The sequence below is a fragment of the Nelumbo nucifera genome, chromosome 3 (assembly GCF_055504915.1).
Source record: "Nelumbo nucifera cultivar China Antique chromosome 3, China Antique-T2T, whole genome shotgun sequence".
Taxonomy (NCBI): domain Eukaryota; kingdom Viridiplantae; phylum Streptophyta; class Magnoliopsida; order Proteales; family Nelumbonaceae; genus Nelumbo; species Nelumbo nucifera.
In genome coordinates, this window is record NC_142651.1 from 23,485,344 (window position 1) to 23,512,946 (window position 27,603).

General features: G+C 40.2%; 2 protein-coding genes and 1 long non-coding RNA gene across 3 annotated transcripts; 1 reads left to right on the forward strand and 2 right to left on the reverse strand.

The window, feature by feature from the left end:
- Positions 1-10,759: 10,759 nt before the first annotated feature.
- On the reverse strand, positions 10,760-14,940 carry LOC104602231 (universal stress protein A-like protein). The gene is made up of 4 exons (XM_010265848.3): positions 14,642-14,940; positions 14,069-14,160; positions 12,905-13,023; positions 10,760-11,083 (listed from the first exon to the last, which is right to left on the reverse strand). The coding sequence occupies exons 1-4, from the start codon at positions 14,832-14,834 to the stop codon at positions 11,005-11,007; spliced, it is 483 nt and encodes a 160-aa protein (XP_010264150.1). The 5' UTR covers positions 14,835-14,940; the 3' UTR covers positions 10,760-11,004.
- Positions 14,941-16,702: 1,762 nt separating this feature from the next.
- LOC148801034 (uncharacterized) lies at positions 16,703-18,536 on the reverse strand. Its single transcript, XR_016084078.1, has 3 exons — positions 17,510-18,536; positions 17,344-17,410; positions 16,703-17,276 (listed from the first exon to the last, which is right to left on the reverse strand). It is a non-coding gene; the product is annotated as an uncharacterized LOC148801034 (long non-coding RNA).
- A 6,811-nt stretch (positions 18,537-25,347) lies between these two features.
- Positions 25,348-25,953, forward strand: LOC104603518 (uncharacterized). The gene has a single exon (XM_010267575.1). The coding sequence runs from the start codon at positions 25,348-25,350 to the stop codon at positions 25,951-25,953; it is 606 nt and encodes a 201-aa protein (XP_010265877.1).
- Positions 25,954-27,603: the final 1,650 nt, after the last annotated feature.

Genomic DNA, 27,603 nt, shown 5'->3' on the forward strand with positions numbered 1-27,603 from the left:
TTACAATAAACTCATAAAGTACATCATTCTGATTGAAGCTAAGGACATACAAAACCGTCTAACAGCTCCCACTTGCACTTAGGTCCAATCAGGTACTAGCCAGAGTCCCATGCTTTCCACGTGTTTCTCAAACACTTTCTGTGACAGTGGCTTAGTCAATGGGTCCACCACATTCTCCGCTAATGCTACCTCTTTACACTATCCTCCCGTAGGTCCAGCGTTGTCATACAACGGTGGAATGGGTGATGTGCTGAATTCCAAATTCAGGAATGAACACCTTCATTCATAAGGCAGCCTCACTTACGGCAATGCTTTCGGCTTGGGTTGTGGACTATTAATTTGCTAGTTAGGACCCCTGTTTGCTGACATTCAGGAAACAACACACGATCCTATCGTGAAGACATATCCAGATGTAGACTTTCTATCATCTGGGTCTGACTAGAAATCAGCATCTGTAAACCCTTGGATCTGTAGTGAGCTACCGTCGAATACTAGACAAAACTCTTTTGTCCTTCGAAGGTACTTAAGTATGTTTTTCACAGCAGTCCAATGCTCCTGCCCTGGGTTGGCCCGAAATCTGCTTACTACACTCACTGCCTGAGCTATGTCAGGACGAGTGCACAGCATGGCATACATGATGCTCCCTACGGCTGAGGCATAAGGAACGTCTTTCATGCCATCAATCTCCTCAGAAGTCTTGGGAGACATCTTCTTGGAGAGAGTGACTCCGTGCCTGAAAGGAACATTTCCTTTCTTGGAGTTTTCCATGCTGTATCTTTTGACTATTTTGTCAATGTAAGCAGATTGGGATAATCCTATTATCCGCTTCGATCTATCTCTATAGAGTCGAAGACCCAGTATATAGGAGGCTTCCCCAAGATCTTTCATGGAGAATTGCTGTGAAAGCCATACTTTCACCGTAGTTAACATTCCTACATCATTCCCAATGAGTAGAATGTCATCTACATATAGAACCAAGAAGGTAACCTTATCCCCACTGTACTTCCTGTAGACACAGGGTTCATCCGGATTCTGCTCGAAGTCAAACGTTTTGACAGCAAAGTTAAAACGGATGTTCCAACTTCTAGAAGCTTGCTCAAGCCCATAAATGGATCTGTTAAGTTTACATACCATGTTTTCCTGACCTGCAGCAATGAAGCCTTGCGGCTGCTGCATATAGATATCTTCAGTAAGATCTCCATTCAGGAATGCAGTTTTGACATCCATCTGCCAAATCTCGTAATCATGGTATGCTACTACAGCTAGCAGGATCCTAATGGATTTAAGCATGGCCACAGGCGAAAAGGTTTCCTCATAATCGATGCCCTCTTTCTGAGTGTACCCTTTCGCCACCAGACGAGCCTTGAAGGTCTCAACTTTACCATCGGGGCCCTTCTTCCTCTTGTAAATCCATTTGCAACCGATTGCCTTTACCCCGGAGGGCAGATCTACTAGAGTCCAGACTCTATTGGTCTCCATTGAGTCCATCTCTGCCCTCATGGCCTCCACCCACTTCTGGGAATCTATGTCCAACATAGCTTCCACGTAAGTCACGGGATCCTCCTCACTAGTCAAGGTTTCCACTAGGTAACTATCCTGGTCATAACCATAACGGACTGGTGGCCTGGATGCCCGAGTGGATCTTCTAAGTTGGTCACTACCTGGAACTTGTGGGACATCTCCCACTGCTCCTGAGCTCTCCTCATCAAGAACAACTTCCTGACGATGGGTGTCCAGGATATAGTCGGTTTCCAAGAATTGTGCATTTCGACTGCAGAACACTTTCTGCTCACTTGGGTCATAGAAAAGGTAACCTACAGAGCCTTTTGGGTAGCCTACAAATAGGCAACGGCTAGTCTTAGATTCCAACTTGTCTGCATTCGTTCTTTTAACGTGTGCTGGACAACCCCAAATCTTCAAGTGTCTGACACTTGGTTTCATTCCGGTCCAAAGTTCATATGGAGTATTCGGAACCGATTTGGTTGGAACACGATTCAGCACGTAAATCGCAGTCTCTAATGCGTAACCCCAAAAGGATGTGGGTAACTCTGAGTGTATGAGAAGCGACCGGACCATATCTAATAAGGTCCTATTCCTCCTCTCTGAAACACCGTTAAGTTGTGGTGTAGCAGGAGGAGCTAATTGTGATACTATCCCATTGTCCTTTAAGTAGTCCCTGAATTCGTCAGAGAGATATTCGCCACCTCGATCGGATCGAAGGGCTTTAATTTCTCTCCCTAACTGTTTCTCGACCTCTTGTCTAAACTCTTTGAACTTTTCAAAGAATTCAGACTTGTGTCTCATTAGGTACACGTAACCATATCGTGAAAAATCATCTGTGAAGGTGATGAAATACACGTGTTGATTTCGTGTCCTAACACTCAGGGGACCACATACATCAGTATGTAATAGGTCAAGTGTGCCTGTACATCTTTCAGGCTTACCGTCAAATGGCCGTTTCGTCATCTTGCCTTGTAGGCAAGGCTCACAGGTGGGAAGATCTTCTACAGCTAGAAAATCCAAAGGACCATCCTTTACCAACCTTGTGATTCGGTCAACACCGATGTGGCCAAGTCGGTAATGCCACAGACACGTGGGATTAACTGTATCACGGGCTCTCTTCTTGGGGTTTTCAACCGACGTAGTTTCGGTTATGTTAGTTTCTAGAGAAGGATGTAGAACATAGAGACCGTTCTCCAGTTCCCCGTATGCGATGAATCTGTTGTTTCTTTTAATAGTAATCGTATTACTAAAGAAGACAGAATAACCATCTGCACACAGTTTTGAGACAGAAATCAAATTTCTTCTTAAATTTTGTACATAAAGACAATCTTTTAGTACAATTATTCCTTCTCTGAAACATAATTCCACGGTTCCTATGGCCGTGGCTGCAACAGTTGCAGTAGTCCCCAAGTAGAGTGTTACTTCTCCTTCACTCAGCCTTCTGCTTACCTTGAACCCCTGCAATGAGTTACACGCATGAGTTGAAGCCCCGGAGTCAATACACCAGGACGCAGAAGCTACCAATAAATTGGTTTCTATAACACAAGTTTCGAAGTTACCTTTCTTGGATTCCAGGTAGGCAGGACAATTCCTTTTCCAGTGGCCGGTCTTCTTGCAGAAGTGATAGGCATCCGATGCTTTGTCTTTCTTCTGCTTCTTGCTTTTAGTGGCTTTCTTCTGAGGCTTCTTTGCCTTCCTCTTTCTCTTGCCTGTCTTGCCAGCTTCAACAAGCATGGCTACAGGCTCATCCTTTTTAATCAGTTCTTCAGCTCTTTGCAACATATTGTTGAGCTCTTGTAAGCTGACATTCAGCTTGTTCATGTTATAGTTCATGATGAACGGATTAAAGGAAGGAGGCAAAGAGTTAAGGATAGCATCTATCTGGGTTGCAAGGTCCAGCCCGGATCCAAGAGCCCCCAGTTCATTGATGTATCCCATCATCCGAAGACAATGGTCGTGAACTTGTTGACCCTTGGACATTTGTGTGGTCATGAACTGTTTCAAGACCTTTTGTCGAGTAGAACGATTCTGCTCTTCATACATTGTCCTGAGACTGTCCAATATGTCTTCGGCAAGTTCGATCTGATCGAACTGCCTCTGTATCGGATTGTCCAAGGAGGCAATGATGTAGCACCGGGCAAGGGAGTTTTTCTCCTCCCATTCTTGATAGTCTATCCTTCGGGCCTCAGAAGCCCTATCTCCCAGACGCTCCGGGGCAGGATTCTTTGCCACTTTGTCAAGTTTTTCAGAAGCAAGGACCAGCATAAGGTTCCTATACCAGTCAGCATAGTTTGGGCCTTTCAACTTGTTATCATCAAGTAGCTTTGCAAATGATCCGTTTGCCATTTTCTGATAAAAGAGCAAACATCAGTCCACGACCTAATTTTATTCATGTTCATTTCATAGATATGGATTTTAATCTACGATCCATTTCCATTTATTCATCTCTGAGATTTCCCTCCTTTCTCAGTGACGGAGACTACGGGTTGTCTCTGGAAATGTGGGAAATCACATAGGGTGCATGAAGCCAACTGTTTCAGCTGCATAACCCCACCACCTTTCTGTGAAGGATCATATCCACTCATCATATGAGTTTTCCCTTTGGCCTCTGTCAGACAAGGTTCAGAGCCGTTTTCAGGTAAACCTTTCTGTCCAGTGAGTGCTTACCCATCATATTCATGAATGCCAATGTACCGTGAGAGAGTTCACATTTTCTGGTGAAGCCCCTCCCACATCGGTCTATGACGCCCCTATCATCTTATGAAACACTTAGACAAGCCCAACAGCAAATGGATAGCCCATTTTCTGGTGCGTTTCCTCATTACTGAAGGACCCATCCTCGTGCTAATGATGGAAGGCCTTTAGAGAGTTCATCATATGAATCTCCCTATCACATGCACTCATATTATCTGGAGGGAACAGATAATTACGCCCTAGTTCTATCTTTAGGTCAAACCAAAGTGGCTCCCACTGACTTTCATAAAGCCAGATTTTGGTGGGCCTAAATCGGCTAGGGTTCCGCACGAGGCCTCATGATGAGGTGTGGGGCCCACCACTGAGGGAGGTCATCCAATGACCAAAAGGGACACCATGGCAATGATGTGCATTCAGCCATGGTGTGCGAAAGAGCCACTGTCGATTGAGCATGGGCCAAGTACTTATGGCCCATGTACGTAGCACATCACACATCCATACATCACATGCAGGGATAAATTGATCCAATCAATTAATTATCTGTAAAGCCCATTTGAAGCCCATTTTAAATCCATAACATTAACCATTAACATTATCTAGGTATATGGGCCGAACGGTTCAACCCATATAACTTTAAGGGTTAAGTGGGCTTTTAGCAGTTTTAACTGTTTAAAACTGGGCCTTTACAGGTTGGGCCGAATTAACCATTCAATTAAATATCAATCCTTAGGCCCATCAGTGGGAAAATTAGGGCTGACTTTCAGCCTTGATTAAACCCTAGATTTGGTCCAAACAGTTTGAACCAATCTTGGTTCGAATGGGTCTAGGGTTTGATTTTTAATTAAATCTTTAATTCAAGAAAATAATCTGAAATTAATTACTGATAAAAGAAAAACAACAATCAGTCAATCAGGGTTGTTCGTACAATCCATCCTGCAAAACAGAGGTTAGATCATAGAATGCAGTTTCATAAACTGCAAATCGCAGATAGCGATTCTCCCATCTGCGAAATCTTCTTCTCTGCGATTTCTCCCTTTCTGCGCCGCCATCTTCGATCCAAAATAAAAAAATAGAAATCCTATTTCTATTAATTATTACATCAGATCGAATGCCTATACATTGAGTCTAAGAAAAAAAAAATTATTTACAGACCAAATGTAATAAATAAATCAGGAAACTGCAAATCTTGCAGGTTCCTTGCGCAAACCAAGATTTCGATCTCCTCTTGTACGAACAGCCCATAAATCAAGAAAATCATAAAGAACAATTCTAAATAATAATCAGATTTATATAAAATTAATTTCAGATTATTCGCCCATTAATTTTGGGAACAAAATTTCCCAAAACCCATATCTGCGCAAATCGGGTAGAACACCTTCTGCCCATTTGCGTAGGTTCAGATCTGAAACAAACTGGTTCAAGATTTGAACCATGGCTCTGATACCACTGAAGGGATGAGAGATCCATCCTATGGACGCCCAAAGATTGCGGAATAAGGGGCGAATTTCAAAAATTTTATCTCTCCCTTCAACTGGGAATCGTATTCCCCATTTAAAAAATCATATTTTCAAGGATCAATCTTGAACCATAAACTGAACCAGATCTGAACCAAAAGGAGTGGGAGAGGATTATACCTGATACGGAGAAATACTATCTCCCAATGGAGGTGTTCACTCCCAAGGAAGGATCCAAAATCTGCTCACACTGAAAATGGCGCAGTGCAGGGTGGAGCAGAATCAACAACGTTCTTCAAAAGAACTTGATCCTTCGTAAGGATCAACTGGACGACTTGAGTACAGTTCCAACCAATCTTTTCACAAAAGATTGAAATCAAGATCCAATCTTGATTGCTCCCAAGAACTGGAGATCGAACTGAAGGAATGGCAAAAGCAGGAAGGTGGCGGCAGGAGAGAATTCGCAGTATGCAGGAAATCTCTCAATCTCTCTTTCTTCAAAGAGAAGAATGCTATGGATGTTGTTGTAGTAGGCTGCCGCCCCCTTCCCCTTTTATAATCTCAAAAGGGATCAGCTCCTAATCAGATTAGGAGCTGCTAATCCAAATCATATTTGGGTTAGAAGTCCCTTAGTGATAAGGGATAACCCTTATCTTATCTGCAGATAAGATCAGCTGTCTCCTAATCTAATTAGGAGGTTTCCAGATCTAAATCTTATTTAGATCTTGGACTCTCTGAGTGGATAGGGTCTAAGCCCAATCCTTTTAGCTGACCCACTTCAAAATTCGCCCCCTTTAAATGACTGATCAAATCAGCCCAGTTCGAAATGGGCTTAAGGCCCATTTAAAGTTATGTACTCAAAAGGCTTCCAAATTGCTGCCCAGTTGGGCTTCCTTGTATGGCGTGGGACCCAAGCATTGATCTACACATCAGCCACATGGGTTCGGCCCAGCCTTTGTTACAAGTCCTGGCCGTATACACTGTTAATGACAGTGCACCCCCTGAAACCCATCAAATGGGCTCTATGGGCCCAACACTTACACTAAGTGGTCCCTGGGCCAAGCCACCTTGTAACACCCAGGGACTGTGGGCAGATGCAAGATTAGCCCATCAGGTATTATCCTCAATGGTCTTACACTTAACCTCTCAGCCCATAATGATCATAAACTGCCCGACAAGAGAGGACCTCTCCCTCGGCTGCAAGGAACAGTGTTGCACTCTCTACTTATATGGATCCCGGGAATTAAAACCTTATTGCAAACAATTTAGAAACCATACATATATACTTTTATATCTTATATAAAATATATTTTGCAAAACAAATCTCAACGGTTGAAATCGGCTGCCGGCAGTCTTGGTTTCCATCAGTGAGAGTGCATCCCCGATCATTACCTTTGTCCGACAAAGGGGTTGATCCTGTCACTATGATCACCCACTCAGATGAATTCTCGGACTGTCCCAACATACCCAGGTTTTGACCCCCTCTAAGGATCTCACTGATTGGTACATCAAAGACAGCCCAATCCGACACCTAGTGTAGTATCATAATCGAGTCTAGGGGTCGGGTGTAACTTTCCAGTTTTGCCCATCAATCTCCAAGGTCCAGGGCAATACTGGAAATCTGGTCCAGTTCAAAAATTCAATTAATCCTACACTGTATGTGCCTAGGGTCTCACCCTGGCAGCTGAGACAAGCCACCCCAACCGATTTGGTGGCACTACAGTGTCAGCCTTGTCAGGATAGGTCTCCCCAGACCGACCCACTGGCTGTGAACATTCTAAACTAACACGAGTCTCATTAAGTGTCCAGTTTAAGGGCATTACACAGAAACATACGAAGGGAACATGAATCAAATATTTATCTTTATTCATTTACAATAAACTCATAAAGTACATCATTCTGATTGAAGCTAAGGGCATACAAAACTGTCTAACATCAAAGACATGACAACTGCCCTCACAATTCAAACTGAGCAAGATATGGTTAATATATTGTATCGAGAAGTTATGGACTTACACTCAGAGGGGTTCGATATTCAAGTCATAAGTGTGGTATTTGAATACCTAGTGGAAAATGAGAAGGAAGCAATGATGTTCATTGCTAGGGAAAAGATCTTATGGGCCCAGATGGTATACACAATCTTAACAAAGTTGCTTGGATTTAGAAGGATGCCTTAGCCTCTTATGAATAGACTTGGTAGATAGACCACCACAACACAACTTCTTTTGTTTGAGCAATTATCAGTATAAGGATTTGTTTCTGCTGTACTCTTTCCATAGGTAAGTCCTGAATGGTGTATCTTTCTACCAATTGCAAGGTCTCTTTGGGATTTGGATGTTTGTTTTCATGAATCACTTTGTTCCAAGAGTCCCAAAACAGCCTTATTGCAATACTGCATCATGACATCCTCCTCATGTTTGGACCAACCTTTCAATTTGTCATTCATCAACTACTTCATGGATGAGTTTTTGACTCACATCATTAGTGTTGATGCCTATCTGCAACCCCGTCCATAGAGCTCTTGCGAAATGGCGCTGAAATAGGAAAAGTAACTGTAGGCTCTCTGTGGTATATGGTCAGTTGAATTCATATGTACCCTGCCCTGGTTTGTCCCTTCCCTTGAATCTCCATTAATGTGCACTGTGTAATACCAAAAACATAAAAACAGAAGCCAAAAGAATTTTACTTGGGTTAAAACAAACAACCTAGAAACAATTATTATACTCATAATTTGTTTTAGTTGTTTTTAAGTTCTAGGTACACTACCTCAAATAAGTGCTTCACATACTTGCTCAACAGTTGCATTCAAAGCCTTTGAAAGTATGGTGAAGTTCTGCAATCTCTTAGGTTCAATAACATGTTTGCTGGGTGATGGGCCCTTGCTTTTAGCATCATCAGTCTTGATTTGGTGCAGGACTAGGAGAAGAGGGTTTGTTGTTAGATGGGCTTTGGTTTGATCCTGAAGATGAATTTGAATTCTGAGGTGATGATGCATTTGGCTTTGTACAAGAACTTGACAATGTAGGTCTGGCTCTTGTTGTATCAGATGATTGAGAAGGACGAAAATTAAAATGAAAAAAATGTTATTTGGAAGAGGTGGTGGTGGCGGTGGAGGAGGGGGAGGGAGAGGCACATCTTGTCGACAATTCAAAGAATGAGGGGATATTAATGTGCTTTGTTTTATATAATTTGAATAATTTGGAGAAGAGTATAAATTTGAATGTGTAGGTGGTTCTGGACCTGGAGTAATTGCAGGAGATGGTGACTTCACTGAATGGGGCAGAGTAGGTTCTCTTAAATCATGACAGGGTGAAGATCTATTTGAGAAGCTTTGCAGAGAACCAACATGGATCACTCAGACTACCATCTGAAGCATTGGAAAGCCTCACATTTGACGAATGTGAGTCACATAAGGAGTGAAATGATTCATTATCAGAGAAGAGGGGTTCAGGGTGGGCACTTTCATTGGCAGATGAACAATTGCCACTGTCAATTGGTTCTACACGCGCATGTACAAAAACAAATTCTTCAGCAGAAGAACAACTCAAACTGTCAGATTCTGCTTTTATTGATTCTCTTCTGCATGATTCATCTACTTTGACCAATGAAGACTTTGATGATTCTTGGTTGGTTGAAATGGCCACAGTTTCACAAGTGTGTTTTACACAAGAAGCTTCCAGCTCTGAAACTGGTGTTTATGAATTTAAATAGAAAAGATCTGGGCCGGGGTCAAAACTAACCTTAAATAATGAATTTGGGGAACTCTCAAACTTTGATCTCCGTCTGGATCCACCTTTTGTACTATATCTACTTGTGCTTGTTGATCTCCCTGGTAGACATCTTTTGAACCTCCAAATGGCGAAGATGAGCCCTAAAGCAACAACAATGATTTATTTTACTTTTTGTTCTTTCAGTTTCCGGACTTCCATTCTTCTGTCTGTCCACCTTTTACTGCATCCCCATTATTCCTCTCATATGTTTGGTTATCTTGCATTCTATGAATAATATCAGTTAATACTGTTATGTTATGTTAGCTGAGTTGATTTGTTTTAATAAGACACAGTGCATATGGTCAAAGATTATGCTACAAGTACTAGCAGAGGTTGATATGAGAACCCAACATTTCTTGGTTTCAAGTTTCAATCAAACTAGTTAGATTCATCTAAAGCCATATATTGGGGGAAGTGAAAGAACAATGAAAAGAATGATTCCATTGGGTCCAGGCTAGGTTCCATATTGCTTGCAGATATGAACCCACATTCATTAACAGAACAGCTAGTTTTCAAATTTCTAATACAATATACTCCAAAAGATATAGCAGGTCAGCAGCTTCTTTCTCATGCTCGGCTGCATGCACTTTTTTGAAGAAGGCCCATGCACAGTGAATGCCAGTGAGGCCATGAATCATAGAAAACAAAAGGCTTACCAACCCCTTAGACCCCTTGTACTGTAATTTACTCAATAGAGAAAGGAACATACATTACAGGGGATTCTAGGGTGGATGGGGACGAAACAAGGTGTATTTGAGGCCCATTGGCAGTCCCATACCATACATTACTCAATAGAGAAGACCCAGATTGAGGTCGTTAGTGCTGGATTTCGAGCATTTCAATTGGGCCTGGAAGCATGGCGTGTGAACACCAAATACCATCACCTTGATCCCCCCAAACACGACCAGTGTAAATGGGGCCAACAACCGGTTACCATTTTACACTCTCATCAAACCGGTTCCCATTTTACATTCAGTGTAAATTTGCTTTTACACCCCAAACAAACATAGCCTAGGAAACAAACTCGGATGCAGTCCTCAAAAAACAGATCTCACACCGTCCTCACAGCCACTTGTAATCTTGTATTGGGAATATCTTTATACTCGCATGTTTTTCTTCATGCCAATGCAAGACTGCGAGTGGATGTAAGGTGTGAACACCATTATGTGAAGACTGAATCCGATCTCATCAGGAACATCTCCCAATGAAAACACATGATGTTCCCGGTGTGTGGTTGGATGCCATGCTGTCAATGTGTTAATATGCTTTTTGCTAGTAGCAGGTTCTGTCTGCCATTTCATTATTCTAACTGCTTGCCTGCAAAAAGGAAGGCATGACTTTGTCAATGATCCGGTAATACTAATCTGGCTAGCTGATTTGTTTGAACAGGTCAGTGGGTCTATGGGACTGTTCAAAGTTTTACAACCAAATTAGACTGTGCTTCACTCATTGTTGTACAATCATAGTTTCAGTCTCTTTATCCACACAGCTTAACAATGTGAAACCATATAAAATAACATATGAACAGAGAGCTATACATTTTGTACCAAATTATTTCAAGTTCACAATGTGATTCAACTCTTTCATTCTTGTTTCTTCACTACAAGAACAGGACACTTGGCATGATGAACACAATAGTTGCTCACGCTCCCTAGGAAAGCCCTGTTTCAACAAATTTGCTATGGATTTAGTAACGAAATTATCAAATGGGGAGACAATTCAAATTTTGGGGCATTGGCATCTCATATAATGTCTCTCTTGAACAGGTTTTCTTTTTCTTTGATGAAAGTATCATGAACACATTTTCTGTTCTCAAAATGTCACATGGAAACAAGTATAATACTTCAGTTGCCGCCAACATTGGCCTTTGTAGAGAATATGGATTAGCTGAATTTGATAGTTATTCTACTGGTTGTGGGACCAATCATTTTGTTCCATGTCAACCATAAATGCAAGTGAGAGATTGAGTGGTTGTGGGTCACATGTCCTTTATGGCTGGCGTGGAGAAAAATGATTGGTCCCACAACCACTAAAACAGCTATCAAGTTCAGCAAATATAATCTCGTTTTCATGACAAGCAAATTAGGTGTCATATCCATGAATCATTTGGTCTCTCTGTATAACAGATAACAGAGATAAAATAACTCAAATATGAGACATAATTTTGAAAACTGTTTAGTGTAAAAAAACTAGAAGCTCAAATATTTTTACACCTTTTTTTATCTACGAATTTCTGAACTTCAAGCTATAGTTCCTCTTGCATGTTCCTTATTGTCAAATTCAGCATTTCCAGAACTGAGGATCCACTGAATAGTAAGGGCCATCTGGGGTTTTGACTTTTGAGAGGGATTGACTGGATATGGGCCTACCCCTTGGCATCTTTTGCACAAAACAGAAACTAACAGACTCGAACCAACATTCTCACACTTGTCAGACTGAGAATTTATTACTGAACCAAGCAATGGCCCTAGAGGATCTGCTTGAGAGCAAGAATTCTTAAGAAAAGTGGCCTTAACAAATAAAAACAGGGGCATGCTGAAATAACTATAAAGTTGATTCCCTTTCCTCCACTTTCCTGGTTGTTCTGTTGAAGACATCAGCGCGTTTTTCTACAATCTCTTAATGTGTACTGTAAATTTCTGCATTCTGTATGAATCTTAAAAAGGTTTATTTTTTGAAAGGTGAATTCCATACTTTCTTCTCAAGACCTATGGCAATCTTGCACTTGTATGTGGTGTTAAAGGGGAGTGTTAACCATCTTCTCTATCAAGTTTCTCTCTTCTTTATGCTGTGTTTCTTTCTTAGTTCCTTTCCCTTGTGCTCATTTTCTTTGAGCTATAAAACACTAAGGTGAACAAACTGATGAAACAAAACAGAGCATTCATATTACAGTTGCATACATGTGCTTCTGTTTATTAGCTCAAATATCAGTATGCATAGTCTTGGGAATTGTGTTTGGGAACCATGCCCACCTTCCAATCATGTATACCAAATTACCAACCCTTGCTTTCCTAACCCTCCAAAAGAAAATACTAAACCATATGCAATCATAGAAGTAGAATTTTGTCAAGAACACTTTGTAGAGGGGCCAATGATATTTTTTGTAATTTCCTCCCCTTCACAATGATATGATTTTTAAAATTCTTGCTAATCCAAACCAAGTACCAAAGCTGCAACAACAATATTCATATACTAAAATGCAACAATGAAAGAAACAGATTTTTGTTTGCAAACCTTTTTCCTTCACCATATGCAACATGGATGTTTATAAAAAGGCATTTCAGTGGCATGCAAATGGATATTACAGAAGAGGAAAGCACAAGGGAGATGATACAGGTATACAACAACTTCAGGGACACAAAGAGAACCCAAGAATTTAGAATGAAATGAAATTGATAAATGTAATCATTACTTGGAAAGAATGTGTGCATGAATACCACCACATCGTTGAATAGAGTAATAATTCAAGACAAAAGCAACTACCTTTGGAGGACTCCTCGACTACGGCAACCTAAAATAAGTAGATTGATCTTGAACTTTTCAACTGCATTACAAATGGCCTCTTTGGGATCTCCAATTTCTGTAATTGTCTCTGCAGTTACCTGTAATAAGATAAATCATAATCATACCCTTAATCATGCATGTCATGTGTGCATCATGTAGATATAAATTTTATGCACTAATTTAGTTCCAGAAGGGAATCCAAAATCTGTATTTATTTGGTGAACCGAATAATAAGAGCTCTGACTTCTTTACTTGCTTCTTTTAACCCATGCGAATATGTGCATATCTATATACAAACTACCATAAAACATTGACCACACACTGATATTGGATGCCAAGAAGAAAAACATAATCTATATATAGCTAGTGAAATAAATAAGGAGAAACAACGATGATAATTTCTTTTGGAGTACCATTAGATTATGTTTTCTTAAATTACATTTTGTTGATTAACTTTTTCATATAACTATAGTTTTAGCCTTAGATTTTGACTTTTCCCCAATCAGTAGTTACCAAACTGTAATAAGAGATCTTAGATTAACATCAGTAAAAGAAAGAGCAATAATTAATTTTTGAAGTTATGGAGTAGTAAACATTTGTTTTATCTGTTCCAGGCTTCTACAAATAACTCTGACACGTATATTTGCAATATCACCAGCCATTTTTTAAATGGAGATATTTTAGAGAGAAAGAGAGAGACTAAGGTTATTATAATACCAGATAAATCAATCTAAAACTGATTCATATGGTTTAGGAGTTTCCATCTAACAAACGTCAGGTGTTTAAGGTGATAAATATAAGAAACCTATAATATTTCAAAGATTCTATGACAAATCTAAACAAATATAACAAGCCTATCATTTTAATGCACTCATATATTTAAAGTAATAAAAAATCACTCAATATCCTAAGGGAGCCATAATTTTAAATATCCATCTTCATTTGACTATGACAACCCACTAAAACTTTCTACAAAATCCCACAATTTTCAAGTATTCTCATCTTTACAACTATTTTTAATTTTAATTATTCTTTTGACTGTAAAGCTTGCACTGAGCCAGAAATTTCACCAGAAGAGACTCAGGTTACCGCCTTAGATTTACTGGTGTAAAGAACAAATCGAAATGAATCAAGTGAGTATACCCCTTGGTTAGCGCAGATGTCTTTAGCTTTTTCCAAGAGAGACAAGGACACCTTCTTTTGATGTTCCTGAATGGCTTTAGTCAGCTGCGGATCTATATCACAGAAAAATTTCCATTAGTGAATAGCATGTCTCATATCTCGATTATGAGAAAAACCAGTTTTAACATTCCCAGGACTTTATCAAGATGTGTACTTCTATGGCAAAAACAGAATCAAAATCCATTCAACCCCCCCCCCCCCCCCAAAGAAGAGAAGAAGAAGAGCAATACAAAACAACTAGAGAGAAGCCAAATCTAGACATTTCCTCATATTTCCTCTCCAAAGCCTATAACCTCTGTTACTATGCCAATTAAGTTGCAGCAAACAATTATTTAAAAATTTTATACCGAAAGAATTCCCGAACCATTTTTCATGGAAACAGATGTGGAAAAAGAAACACCAATAAACCATTGACAGTTAATTTACTTAGAATCCAGAGATCCTCCCTCAAGGAAGTAAAAGCCAGAAATAAGGACGAGAAAAATGAAAGCAACGCTGCAGGACTGTGAATGAACCAAAGAGGACGGTACATACGAGCAGAACCGAGAGATGCAGCATAGATGTAACCATAATCAGCCATGGGCTGAGCTGTGAAGATCACGAGAGACGACGTGGTGAGACGATCCTGAAGATTGTCGAGTGCCCACCTGAGCGCATAGAGGCTACACTCGTTTTCATCAATGGCGATCATCACCTTCTTCCCATTCTCCATGCCCTCTTGCGCCATGTTAGAGCTGTGGTTTCTCACACCAAACTTCGATTTTATATTCTCTTCGGAATTAAACGTGGCGGAAGCGCCGGTACTTATAGCCTGAGGGCGCTGCCTACGACTTTTCTTCTCCGAAAAGGGTTTTCAAAACAATTGGCGGGTTTTCGATTTGTCAACTGGGTAGTGGTGAAATCCGCTACGCCCAATGACGTAGCTTGGCATAAACATTAAATCACGGCCTTTGGATGTATTGATGTGGCCTATTTTGTGGCCCACATCAATACATCATCGTTCACGGCTTTAGCACAAGGCTACGCCAACAGGAGTAGCAGATATTTCTCTTATCCATCGTTGGCTCCTCGTACACGCTTCCACGCTACCGAAGACTGGAATGGAGAGTGGACCGCTGGGTGTGAGCTAAAATATCCAATTTCACAATCACAAGCGACTGTATAAGGTGCTTCAGTAACCAGATCGAATTAATAGGATTAATTGATCAGAACCGTCTGATACAATCTGTGACATGCAACAATTACCCTTGTGTTTTGGTTGCAATGCAAATAAATTTGTACTGATGCAGTGCAAACGATTTGAGTGTAAATTCTGACCTGTTTTTGTTTCAAATTTTAGTTTATTGTATTTGATTGCAATACGAATGAAGTGAATTAAGACATGAAGGAGAATAAAATAAACCCCAAAACAAAATTAAATGAGAATTTTCATTTTTTTTCATTTGCACTTTCATGCATTTGTGCTAGTGCAAATAAAATTACACTACAACCAAACACAGTCCTAGCTTAGTTTGGAAGGAGAACAAATGCAAATATGTACAATACAAATATATACAACATAGTTTTGTACTCTATGTATTCCTTTCCAACTGAGCCTTATAGGCAATTATTTTTCTCTTAAGCTAAGCATGGAAGGAGTACAAATACAAATATGTAGAGCATGTGCCAAACCTTGTATTTTTTTATGTATTTTCACTGTACATATTTGTATTTGTGCTCTTTCCAAATTAAGCCTTAATCTTATTTTGAAAGGAATACAAATACAAATATATACAGTGCAAAACCTTATATTTTGTATTACTTTGTATGAATATGAATTGTAGATATTTATATTTATATTCTTTGCAAAGGAATACAAAATACAAATATATAGAATGCAAAATCTTGTATTTTGTATTTATACACTTTCCAAACTGAGCCTTACCACATGAAAACATAAGGTAGAGCAAAATCTTTGCAAATTTTTACCTTCATTCAAAAGTCTTCTGTTTTTGGACTCCTCCATACTCAAGTTGGGTAAAGGTTAACACAAAATCACAATGGATCCATGCAGGTTTCCTTTTACTCTAATAAAGCTTCCTTTGAAGTTTCGAGTCATTATCAGGGATTTTAATAAGAGTAGGTGCATTGCTAGTTTGTGTGGCTCTCTTTTTGCTCAATCGCCTCTTCAAATGGAGCTCTTTGAGCTGGTAGATCCTAGATGGCTAAATGTTACTTAGGCCTCGTTTGTTTACCACAAAAATTTTATGGAGGTAATAAGTTGGTCAACCAAGTAAATGATTAATTTTCTCATGTTCGGGTGCCGTTATAATGTGTCCCATGGAAAGATTATTTTACTGAGAATATTAGTTTGTCGATTAATTGATACTCTCATGGCTTATTCATTTCATGTTAAGATCTCCCACCAAAGTCTTTACTTGAGTAAGTCTCGGGGCGACCAAACACGAGCAGCACAATTTTATTGAGTAACTCTTGTCCAAGAATCATTTGTCTGCCAAATTGTGTCGAACTAAAATATTCTTGCCATAATAAAAAGGGGCAAATTTTTTTGGGAAAATGCCCACACCAATTCATTCAATGAACAAAGTTGATTATAAGACCTTAATTGGAACAAAAGTAACTGAGAAGTGAGAAGGAATCGGGGTGATGCGACAAAATACACCTGCAACTAGAAATGATCTAAGATTAATGCTACAAGGTGGGTGAGAACTGAGAAGAATCCCCCAACAAGAGTTTTACCATAATTTCTGCATCACCTTCAAACGTAGCAATGGAGAGACCAAGAGAAGTTGAAAATGGATAGCTTCAGACAAGCTAAGGGCTTCTGTCACCAAGGCAGGGAGAGGAAGTGGTGCCATCAAAAAAATGAATTTTAATGAAGCCTGTAAGAGGTCTCGTCCAGTGTGTAGGCAAAGCATAAACTGAAGGGACAAGAGGTAGTGATGTAGAGATAATACAATCAACTCGGACACCAAGCAAATCGATTATGTCTGAGTCTGAGCTAATCATGTAAAGGTAAGCAGACTCAAATTGATCAAAAAACATATGTAATATAATTAATGGAGAGATTCTTTCCTCCGATGGAGTCTAAACCTCAACAAGCGAGTCTTTCTGTAACTGAGGATGAAAAAAGTCCAATCTCCATTCAGCAGATAAAATGACACAGTTCCTAAACAAGAGGTTGAAGATAGATATATGAAAATATTGATTAAGATGAAGTGCTTAGATAGATATACTTGAATCAGGATGCATGTCAAACCATGTCAACTGCTGAATTGAAGTAGTTTCCTGCATCTCGTGGTTCTGATGTAATCAAGTAAGAAAGAAAGGACATGATTGAGTTTCAGCAATAAGAACAAAGAGGAAGGGTAACTTCTCTTTAAGAATTTACGTTCGACTTACCCTTCTTATTTTGGTAATCAATGCTTCAACAATCTTTGCATTTGTTTCTCTGAAAGTAACTGCGATGGCAATATAAGCAAACAAAACAAAAAATGGAAACCCGTATCAGTGAAACCCGAGTAGAAATAAAAAAAATGTTGGCAAAGGATAAGGATAACGTGACCCTCGAAGATAGACGGAAAAATTTTGCCCATGGATTGTCGTAGCTTACAAACAAACACCCCGATATGAAAGTAACCCAGAAGATTCCGTTTAGAATGATTGAAACTACGATCAATGTGGCTGCGAATTTGTTTTCTGTAGGGTTGATCAAGGAGGATTTCTCGATATTGACATGCGCAAAAGTAACTATGCCCCCCATCGCAGCTACAAAATCATCAACCTTCCAAGAAAATTCAGAGTTGGTGGGGTTCTGGGTAGTGGTTGGTCCTTGGTCAGGTGCAGGTGCAAGTGCAGGAGTGACAGGAATAGAAGATGATGAGTGTGAATACTATCTCGGACTAATGGATGCACCCCGAGGTAATTAAGAATGAAGAATCACTCTGAGATAAGGTGTCAGGTTCATCGGCTTGGGGCTGTAGTTGCGGACCTTGGTGAGATTGATTTGTGGGAAATGAAGAGAATAGTGGTGTTATTTTGAATTCGGCTTGCTGGGATTCTTGGACATCCGGAGGAGGGCGATCTTTCCTTCTCGGTGACGTAGGAAACCGATCCATCTGTCTACTGTCGGACTTTTTTTATTTCATGGGACGGACGGTAGATGATTGCTGGTCAGATGGAGTCGTAGGAAAGGAAGAAGACAGTAGGCCGTTTGCATCCGACTCGTTCTGGGGGTTTTTAGCTTCGGACTGATCATGGATTTGTCGTGGAAGCGGGCTACTCTTTTTCATTGTTGCCGCTATTATGTGCCCCGATGCCGAACATATTGTTTTAAGTGCTTTCTGAACCGCTGTGAAGACCTCCATCTTCCTCCCTCCCGATTATCGAGTCTGGGAAATTTGCACAGGAATCAACAGTACAAAATGAGAGAGAAGGGAGACGGACGGGATGAGGGGTCAGGAAGGAAGCATTATCATTATCATTATTATTATTATTATTATTATTATTATTATTATTATTATTATCATCATTACTACTACTACTAAGGCCTTGTTTGAGAACACTTAAAAGAAGTACTTCTTTTACTACTTCTTTCAAGAAGTACTTCTTTTAAGACATGAGACCACACATTAAGTAGTTTTTAAGTACTTATGGGTGTTTGATATAAAGGTGGGGAAAAAAGTAGCTTCAAGTTGGTTTTTTTTTTTTTAAGTACTTCTTGAAAAAGTACTTTTTCAAAAAAAAAAAGACGAATCAATCCTTAATAATTTTTTATAATACCTAAAACACCCTTGCACCCAAAAAACACTGTTCACCATCTTCTTCCCCTCGAATCCACTTCATGCTCAGTCCCTCTTCGCCCAATCCTTTTCCTGCTTCCCTCCCAGAATCCACTTTACACCCTTACGTTGCTCTACTCACTCTCTCTCTCTCTCTCTATCTCTCTCCTGCTTCTGCTTCCGAGTTCCGAAAACGCTTCAGAGGAAGAACTGTTGAAAGCCTGAAAAGCTATTGGGACTAGACCTTGACCCAGTGAAGTTTTCTGGGTTGATATTGAGCCAGCCTGTGTTTGGTGGGGTGAAGAGGACAAGATCAGAGCTGCAATATGCCAATGATCTGATATTGCCTCTGTCCATGACGGATCAATACTGGAAGTCGATATTGCCGGTGGGAGCGGATCGAGACCACGAGTTTTGTAACCCCATGGTGGAAGGGTGCACCACTGACAAGATTAGATTGTTGGGGAAGTGCTTCGTGAGGAGGTTCGGTGGGGACGTTAGCACCGACAGACAGAAGGAGTTGGTGGAGATGTTACTGAAACATGGCGTCCATGTTGATGCTCATTTTGATGAGATTGATTTCCATGGGATTGATCTCATCGACATCAGAAGAGCTTCCATCACTTTCTCCATGCTGAGATAGTTCTTAAAGTGACTACTGAGTACTGAGTACGTGTTTTATAGATGATACAAAAAAAAATGGCAGGAATTATCTACCTCTTTTCTTTCTTCGAAGGACATGTGTACCAGTATTTATTTATTTATTTATTATTATTATTATTAATTGGATCCACATGGCAGCCCACGTGGGCTCTCAGTTGAAATATGTAGTATAACATGTGAAAAGTATTATATATATGTATGAGTGAAGTGAGGGTTAAAATTGTTATTTGAATAAATATAAGCACTTATGGGGAAAGTAGCTTACCAAACATTCCCACCCCAATAAGTACTTAAAAACATATTAAGTGATTTGGAAAATGGGTTACCAAACAGCCTAAAGTGTTGTTAAAATAAGTACTTCTAAGTTTAGCAAATACTTAATCATCAAGCAAGGCCTAAATTTTGTATTCCATTTCTGTCTTATAAATATAATTTTTATTTTACAATTATTTTTATTTAATATGATGATTATATAACATTACAAATGTTCTAAAATGTCTTTGAAAAAACTCGATACTTTTTTATCTTTTTTTAAATATTTATTATTCAATTATGACATCATGAATTTCTTTGAAAAGTTTGATCATTGACCCACCATTTAAATAAGAAAATAGCTTTGCTTTCGGATCAATTTTAAATTATATATTTCATCTACATTATATACATAATTTTTACTTATCACACTTAATTTTTGTTTGACATAATTAATATATAACTTTTTATATATTCTTTTGTTTACTTGTACTTTTCTATTATTTTTTAAATATTTATTATTTAACTATTATATCACCAATTAATCCATTTGACCCGAACGGCTAACCCACAACCCAAAAAGAAAAATAGTTTGATTTCTAGGTTGACATTAAATTTTGTATTACATTTCCATTATTGATAAAATTATATCTTATGTATAATATTTATTTTTGTGATTCTTTGTAATTTTTATTTTTAAAAATTTTATATATTTTACAATGACATCATTTCATTTCTAGGTTTATTTTAATTTTGGCATTCCATTTTCATCATTTATAAAAATACTTCTTACATTTCATACTTATTTTTGTTCAATATAATGAATATACAATTAAGGACATTCCAAATTCTTTTTTTGTATTGTATATTTTATCTATTTTAATTTTATATTATTTAATTATGGCAATATTTATTAATGGATTTGACCCCAAATGTTTGAATTGCTTACCCACCACCGAGAGGGAAGAAAATGGTTTTGTTTTCAAATTATTTTTAAAAATATTTATTTTTATATTATTAAAATTAATGTGATGGATTTAATTAGTAGAATTTAATGATGAGAAAAATATATCTTAAATATAGGATTTAATAAGAGAATATGCCTTAGATATGAGATTTAATGAGAGATAATAGAAAAATGTTTTTACTTCCAATTGGTTTTAAATTTTACATTTCATTCCCATCATTAGTAAAAACATTTCTTATTTATAACTAATGTTTTCAACTTGTAGTTGACCTGGTTGATTAAACCGTTTGAACCGTCACTTAGCCTCAATTCTAGGTTTAGTTCTATTGAAACTCCCCTGTTTGGTTAAAAACCGACTAAATTGGGTGATTCAACCATTGACCTATTTGACCCAGTAACTAAGTTGTAGGTTGTGCACTCAATTATGTGCAAACTTTGGAAGGCGTAACTTTGCACTCTGATGTCCGATTGGGGTTATCTTTTTTTTTTTATTTTATTTTAAGTATCTTTTCTAGATCCATTTGTCCTAAGGGCATTATGCGCCTTGCTTGCTATTTTCGTGAAAAAAATCTATTTTTTAGCCTCAAATTGCAATTTTTAATATTTTTTATAAATAAAAAATTTAAAGTGGAATTAAAAAATAAATAAATGTAACATAATACATATATTGTATGCAATATATGTAAAACATAATTATAAAATATATGTAAAACATAACTATCATATATGTTAAACATAACTATGCTATTTATTGATAAAATAAATATTTTCACACACACACACACGCACACACATAGTGTTGACAGAGCAGTTTGACTCATTTGACCTTAACAGTCGAACTAGTGACCTGTGACCTGAAGGCAAAAGCGGGTTGGCCTCTGGATCAGTTTTTAAAACATTGTTTATCATACTTATTATTGTTTAATATGTCAAGTATATGTTGTTGAAAACATTCCCATTTTTTTTAATTTCTATATTTTTTTCATTTTATATATTTTTTCATTTTATTATTTAATTGTGGCAACATGGATTAGCCCATTTGACCATTTAACTTCTTACCACCACTTAGATGAAAACACTATTTTTTCTAGGTAGATTTTAAAAGTAGAAGTTTTTATGTTATTGAAATTGTTAATTTATTATGTATGTATTTATTTATAGAATTTAATGATGAGAAGAGACAAAGAAACCATAAATATATAATTCAATGAAGGTGAATGCAAATTAATACTTTAAATGTTGGATTTAATGAGAAATAATTGAAGGCATTGAATATCTTAAAATTAACTCTTTTCAACTCATTTAATATCAATAACTAATTATTCTATTTGCCCCTATTTTTTATCAATAAATTTAAATACAAAGAAATAAGTTTTGTCATCACAAAATTACAGAAATATTCTTGAGGCTATTCGTACTTTTTAAAACAGTATAGATTATTTTTAAAAAGTTAACTTATTTTTTGAAATTTTATTAATTTATTTTAAATCCAATATTACCCCCTTCCCCTTCTTCTCAATGCAGTGGCATAACACCTGCACCCCCTTCAGCCTCTTCTTCTTCTCTCTCTCTCTCCATCCATGTTTCCAAGCATCGGTTGCCAATCGGATTAGCTGCGACAAAGACGAAGCTACGTTCTATTACAAGAAACTCCACTGTAGGAAATACATCAAATGTTGCGGGTGTGCTCTTCTTCATTCTGTTTCTAAGGGCGTATCCCTTGTGCATAAGAACCCATCACAACAGAACCTCCTTAAGATTCTTGCTTCCATCATCATTTCTTTTTTAGATTTGAACTCTGTCCCAAATAATCTATATATTTCCTTCCACTTTGCAGGATTCCCAAGTTGAAACTTATGGCTTTTTTCTCGAAGTTCTTCAAGCTGGAGAAAGGTATATCCTGGGATTTCACAACCATTTCCTTTCCTTCGTTTGACTAAGGATTCTGCAACATACCCTTCTGCAAAATCCTTCAAAAGGCAGTAGTTTTCTCTTTACTTTACTTTACTCTGTGGATTTGGGGTCTAGCCTCTACAGTATACCGTTTTCAAAAATCTTTCACAAACCTGCGATTTTTTGTGGTTTTCAAACAACGGAAAGGTAGATTCTGGAATTTCATTTCTGTCTTGATATTTTTCCTGATAATAGCCCGCTCTCCCTTCGTCTCCTCTCCTATGCTAACATATAGGCAAGTGTTCGATGTTGATGGGTATCAACATGGGCTCTTATTATGAGAATGATGAAGGGTGATTTGACCCGACCCAGCAAGGGGGGACATGTGCATACAATCCGCCAACAAAGCAACAACTCAGCAAGGAGAGACTCGTCAGCAGGTCAGGAGCTCGATGATCGGTTACCTTGGTGCAAAGCTACCTCGATATGTATCCACCTTGGAATCAGGTCACCTCGGCGTCCCCACCAGTTCGTGACATAGGAGCCAAAGTGACGCGTTATCGGCCCTAGGCAGCTCCGAACCCCACGGGATCACGCCGCGCAATAGTGGGCCTTATCCTCTCTCCGTTCGGATCGGGTGGTAACGATAAGGATCGTAAATTGGCACAATACCCACAAGATAAAATGGGAACAGACCTCATCCATCACAGCCGAAGATCCCGAAATTGTTCCGTGAGGTTCACGGTAGCAACCCCTCTGGGGCCCAGGTACGCATAGTATCATCTGCACACTAGCACTCTAGCTCGTTTTCAGCTCGCAGTCTACCGCAAGAATACTAACTTAGGCATCGGAGCGACCTCATCAGGTTAGCCACCCCGGGTTCTCTGAGCTCAATGTTTTGCAGAACAACCAGCCCGTCACACAACAAAGCTCCAGGTCATCCTCCAGAAGGGAGCATCCAGTTCGTGCTTCATCAATTGGCGCCGTCTATGGGAACCCGAACAAAAGGTCATCTTAATATCTCAATGGATTCCTCCAACAACACTGGGAAAGGTATCGACATGAACATCGTCGGGGGGGGCAAGATCAGCCATCAACTCTCCCTCAGGGTCCCACATTGTGTGTCGGTCAGTTTACCATCCCTCGCACAGTTTTGGGGTTCCCATCACTGTCTGTACCACATACCACTTCGCAAGTGAGTGCCCTGCTCCCCCGGTTGGTCACCTCTTTTTCAGACCCAACTGTGATTCCCTCTGGGGTCAGGCATCGCAATTCGAACACCTGGTGTAGTGTGTCCAAACCATGCAAACGCAAATGCAACAAATCCAAAAGTTCCAACAGCATTTCCTTTATCAGCAACAATTTCCTCCTCTGCACCCGAACCACCAACCGGTCCTGCATCGTTATGTTGCCCAACGTCAGAACGTCCGCTGATCTCCCCATCATAGTGAAGGGATATCACAGGTACCAGCATTCCCCAGAAACCAAACCCCACCACGAGGTGGGGCGGACAGACAGTGCTCTTCCCCGGTTTCTCAAAGGGGGAACCCGAGCGAGAGGCGTGAAGGCAACCAGCTCGACAGAGCTAACCAACCGCAACACCTGCGACCTGAGAACAATAGGTCACGAAGAGAAGAACATCAATTTGAAGCCTAGGGCGCGGACTCAAGGCAGGTCCCCTCCACACCTCATCATGATCAATGCAGGCTCCTCAACCAAGAGGAGTCAGAAAGAAGGAACCCTGACCCACCTCGCAGTAGTTCCCAGGAGCATGAGAGAACTAGGGTCGAGGCACAGGACCCAACTGAGGTCAGTAGCACTAATGCCGAGCCAGTGAAGAAGCAATAATGACAGCGTCGCAAGACTCGTCGCTCTTCATCCAGGAACAATCCGTCAGCAAAGCCCAGCCAGCAGCCAATCAAGCGGACTAGAGAAAAGGAAGAGGTAAGCTCAGTGGCAATGAAGACCACGTCTGCCCTTTTGAGTAGGCCATCTCTGTCACCCGAGCTACTAGTGGCCCCGATGCCAAAGGACTTCAAGGTCCCTCCTTTGGACAAGTATGATGGATCATTCGACCCCAATGATCATGTAGACGCCTTCCAGTCTCAGATGCACCACATCGGGGCTGATGAAGCCTACATGTGTGTTGCCTTCACCACGTTCAGAGGAGTAGTGTGCACCTGGTATAGAAACCTCGCACCAGGCTCCATCACGAGCTGGGCTCAGTTTGCCAATCTATAACCGACTTACTTTATCACTAGCAAGAAGTGCCCGAAGTCATAAGAGAGCCTTTTGAACATAGTTCAGAGGGAGGGGGAATCTATAAGAAGCTACATCAAGCGCTTCAACGATACATGCCTGCAATTACTAGACCTCGATCTGGCGGTACGTCTCACTGCAACAAAGAAGGGGATTACCCATAGAGAGTTTAAGTGGCACGTGGTGGCGAAAAGCCAAAAAATATTTCTGAGTTCCTCAATCTCGCCGACCAGTTCATTGGCACCGAGGAAGAAATCAATTAGAAAGTTGACAATCTGTCGAGCGAAACGAGGAAGAGAAGCAAGTCCCTGTGTTCGAGAAGTAAGTTTCCCACGCACGGTTATAGGTCGGGTCGGCGTTCCAGGACCCCTCCAGTAGAATGAACCAACTACACCCCCCTGAATGCTAAGCGATGAGAGATCCTTATGGCAATTAAGGACTCCTCCATTGTCAGATGGCCACCCAGGCTAAACGGAGATCCAGCAACAAGGAACTGGAATGTCTACTACCACTTCCATCAGGATCATGGCCATAGTACGGAGAACTGTGGAAATCTCTGTGACGAGATCGGGGAGCTCACCCACCGCGGATATCAAAAGAACTATATCCTGAGAGAAGAAAGAGAGCAAGGAGATCGGCAAGAGCATCAATCAGGAGATCAGAGAAGGAACACCCCCAAGTCTAGCAAGCAGAACGAGCAGCCACCTCGGCAATTACCAGAAGAGAGGCCGCTCCACGAGGTGATCAATATGATCACCAAAGGGTCCATTAGTGTGGGGTGTACTTCGGTAGCCGGAGGGACGTTAGTCCGCGAGTTGGAAAATGAGGGCGAAAACCCGCCAAAGCGACCTCGTCTTGAAGAACCTATTTACTTCACCGAGGACGACGTGCGCGGGATTCAGCATCCACACGATGATGCCCTAGTCATAAAACTCAGAATCAACGACTTCGAGGTGAAGCGCATTCTGGTAGACTCAGGCAGCTCGACGGACATCCTTTTCAAGACTACTTTTGACATGCTACAGTTATAGAGGAGCGGTCTTAACATTGTGCGGTTCGAGCACCCCTTTTTGGTGGTTGTGACTCCATCCCCCTACAACGCAATCGTAGGTCGGCCTGTTACACATGTCTTATGTGCGATAGTGTCTACCTATTACCTAGCCATGAAGTTTCCAATTGACTATGGCGTGGGGGTGGTGCGAGGTGACCAGCTCGAGTCACGCAAATGCTACGTGGCCGCCCTTAAAGGAAAGGTGACGTTGGCGGAAGACGTCGAACTAGAGTAACTAGAGGAGCATGCAGAGGAACGAACTGCCCCGACAGAAGAAATGGTTCACATACTTTTCTCAGAGACCGACCCGCCATCGCTTGGTCTGTGGCCGAGATCCTCGGAATTGACCCTAAAATAATAACTCACAAGCTTAATGTCAACCCTCTAATCAGGCCAGTAAGATAGAAAACACAACCTCGCCCTGGAACGATGGAGGGTAGTCAATGAGAAGGTTGAAAAGCTCCTTGCAGCAGACTTCATCAAGGAAGTCCATTACCCGAGCTGGGTTGCCATCCCGGTGTTGGTGAAGAAGGCCAATGGCAAGTGACGCATGTGCGTCGACTACATCGACCTGAACAGAGCCTACCCAAAAGACTGCTTCCCACTGTGTAAGATTAATCGCCTAGTAGATGCGACCTCGGGGCACGAGTTGCTGAGTTTTATGGATGCCTACTCCGGTTACAACCAGATTAGGATGGACCCTGTTGACCAGGACAAGACCGCATTTGTAACTGAGCTTGGGCTATATTGTTATAAGGTTATGCCCTTTGGATTAAAAAATGCTAGGGCAACATTCTAGTGCCTTGTAAATAAAGTTTTTAAACCATTAATTGGCAATAAAATTGAGTGTTATATTGATGACATGGTCGTGAAGACCCATCTTTCGAGCTCTCTATTAAATGATTTGAATAACATTTTTCAAATTCTAAGGGAGTATAACATGGAGTTGAACCTGAACAAATGTGTCTTCGAAGTCATGTCGGGTAAATTCCTAGGTTACATAGAGAACCGACATGGCATCAAAGCCAATCCGGAAAAAATTAAGGCTATCCTTGATATGAAACCACCTCAGAAAAATAAAGGAAGTCCAGAGACTGACCGACCGAGTAGTAGCCCTGAGCCGGTTCATGTCTAAATCGGCAGGTCAATGCTTGCCCTTTTCTAAGGTAATAAAAAAGAACAAGCACTTCGATTGGACTAAGGGGTGTCTGCTCTCGTTTGACGAGCTGAAAAGATATTTAAGTACCGCACCAGTTCTAACCCAACCTAAGGAAGGTGACGAGTTGAAACTCTATCTCTCCGTGAGCGATGTGGTAGTTAGTTCGGTACTGATCAGAGAAGTAGATCGGGTCCAACGCCATGTCTATTATGTTAGTAAAGTTTTGCAGGATGCCGAAACCAGATACCCCAAGATCGAAAAGTTGGCTTACGCGCTAGTCATAGCAACTCGGAAACTACGCCTGTACTTCCAGGCCCACACCATCGTCGTCCTCACCAACAGACCTCTGAGGCAGATCTTGCTCAAGCCCAAAGTGTCTGGGAGACTGACAAAGTGGTCCATCGAACTAAGCGAATACGACATCCGGTTCGAGCCCCACCCAGCGATCAAAGCCCAAGTCTTAACGAATTT

Coding starts and splice junctions, on each gene's coding strand:
- LOC104602231 (XM_010265848.3), bottom strand. CDS start 14,834: ATGGCGCAAGAGGGCATGGAGAATGGGAAGAAGGTGATGATCGCCATT. Junction 14,161..14,641: donor TGCATCTCTCGGTTCTGCTC/GTATGTACCGTC, acceptor TCTGTGATATAG/ATCCGCAGCTGACTAAAGCC. Junction 13,024..14,068: donor ACATCTGCGCTAACCAAGGG/GTATACTCACTT, acceptor ATCTTATTACAG/GTAACTGCAGAGACAATTAC.
- LOC104603518 (XM_010267575.1), top strand. CDS start 25,348: ATGGCAATTAAGGACTCCTCCATTGTCAGATGGCCACCCAGGCTAAAC.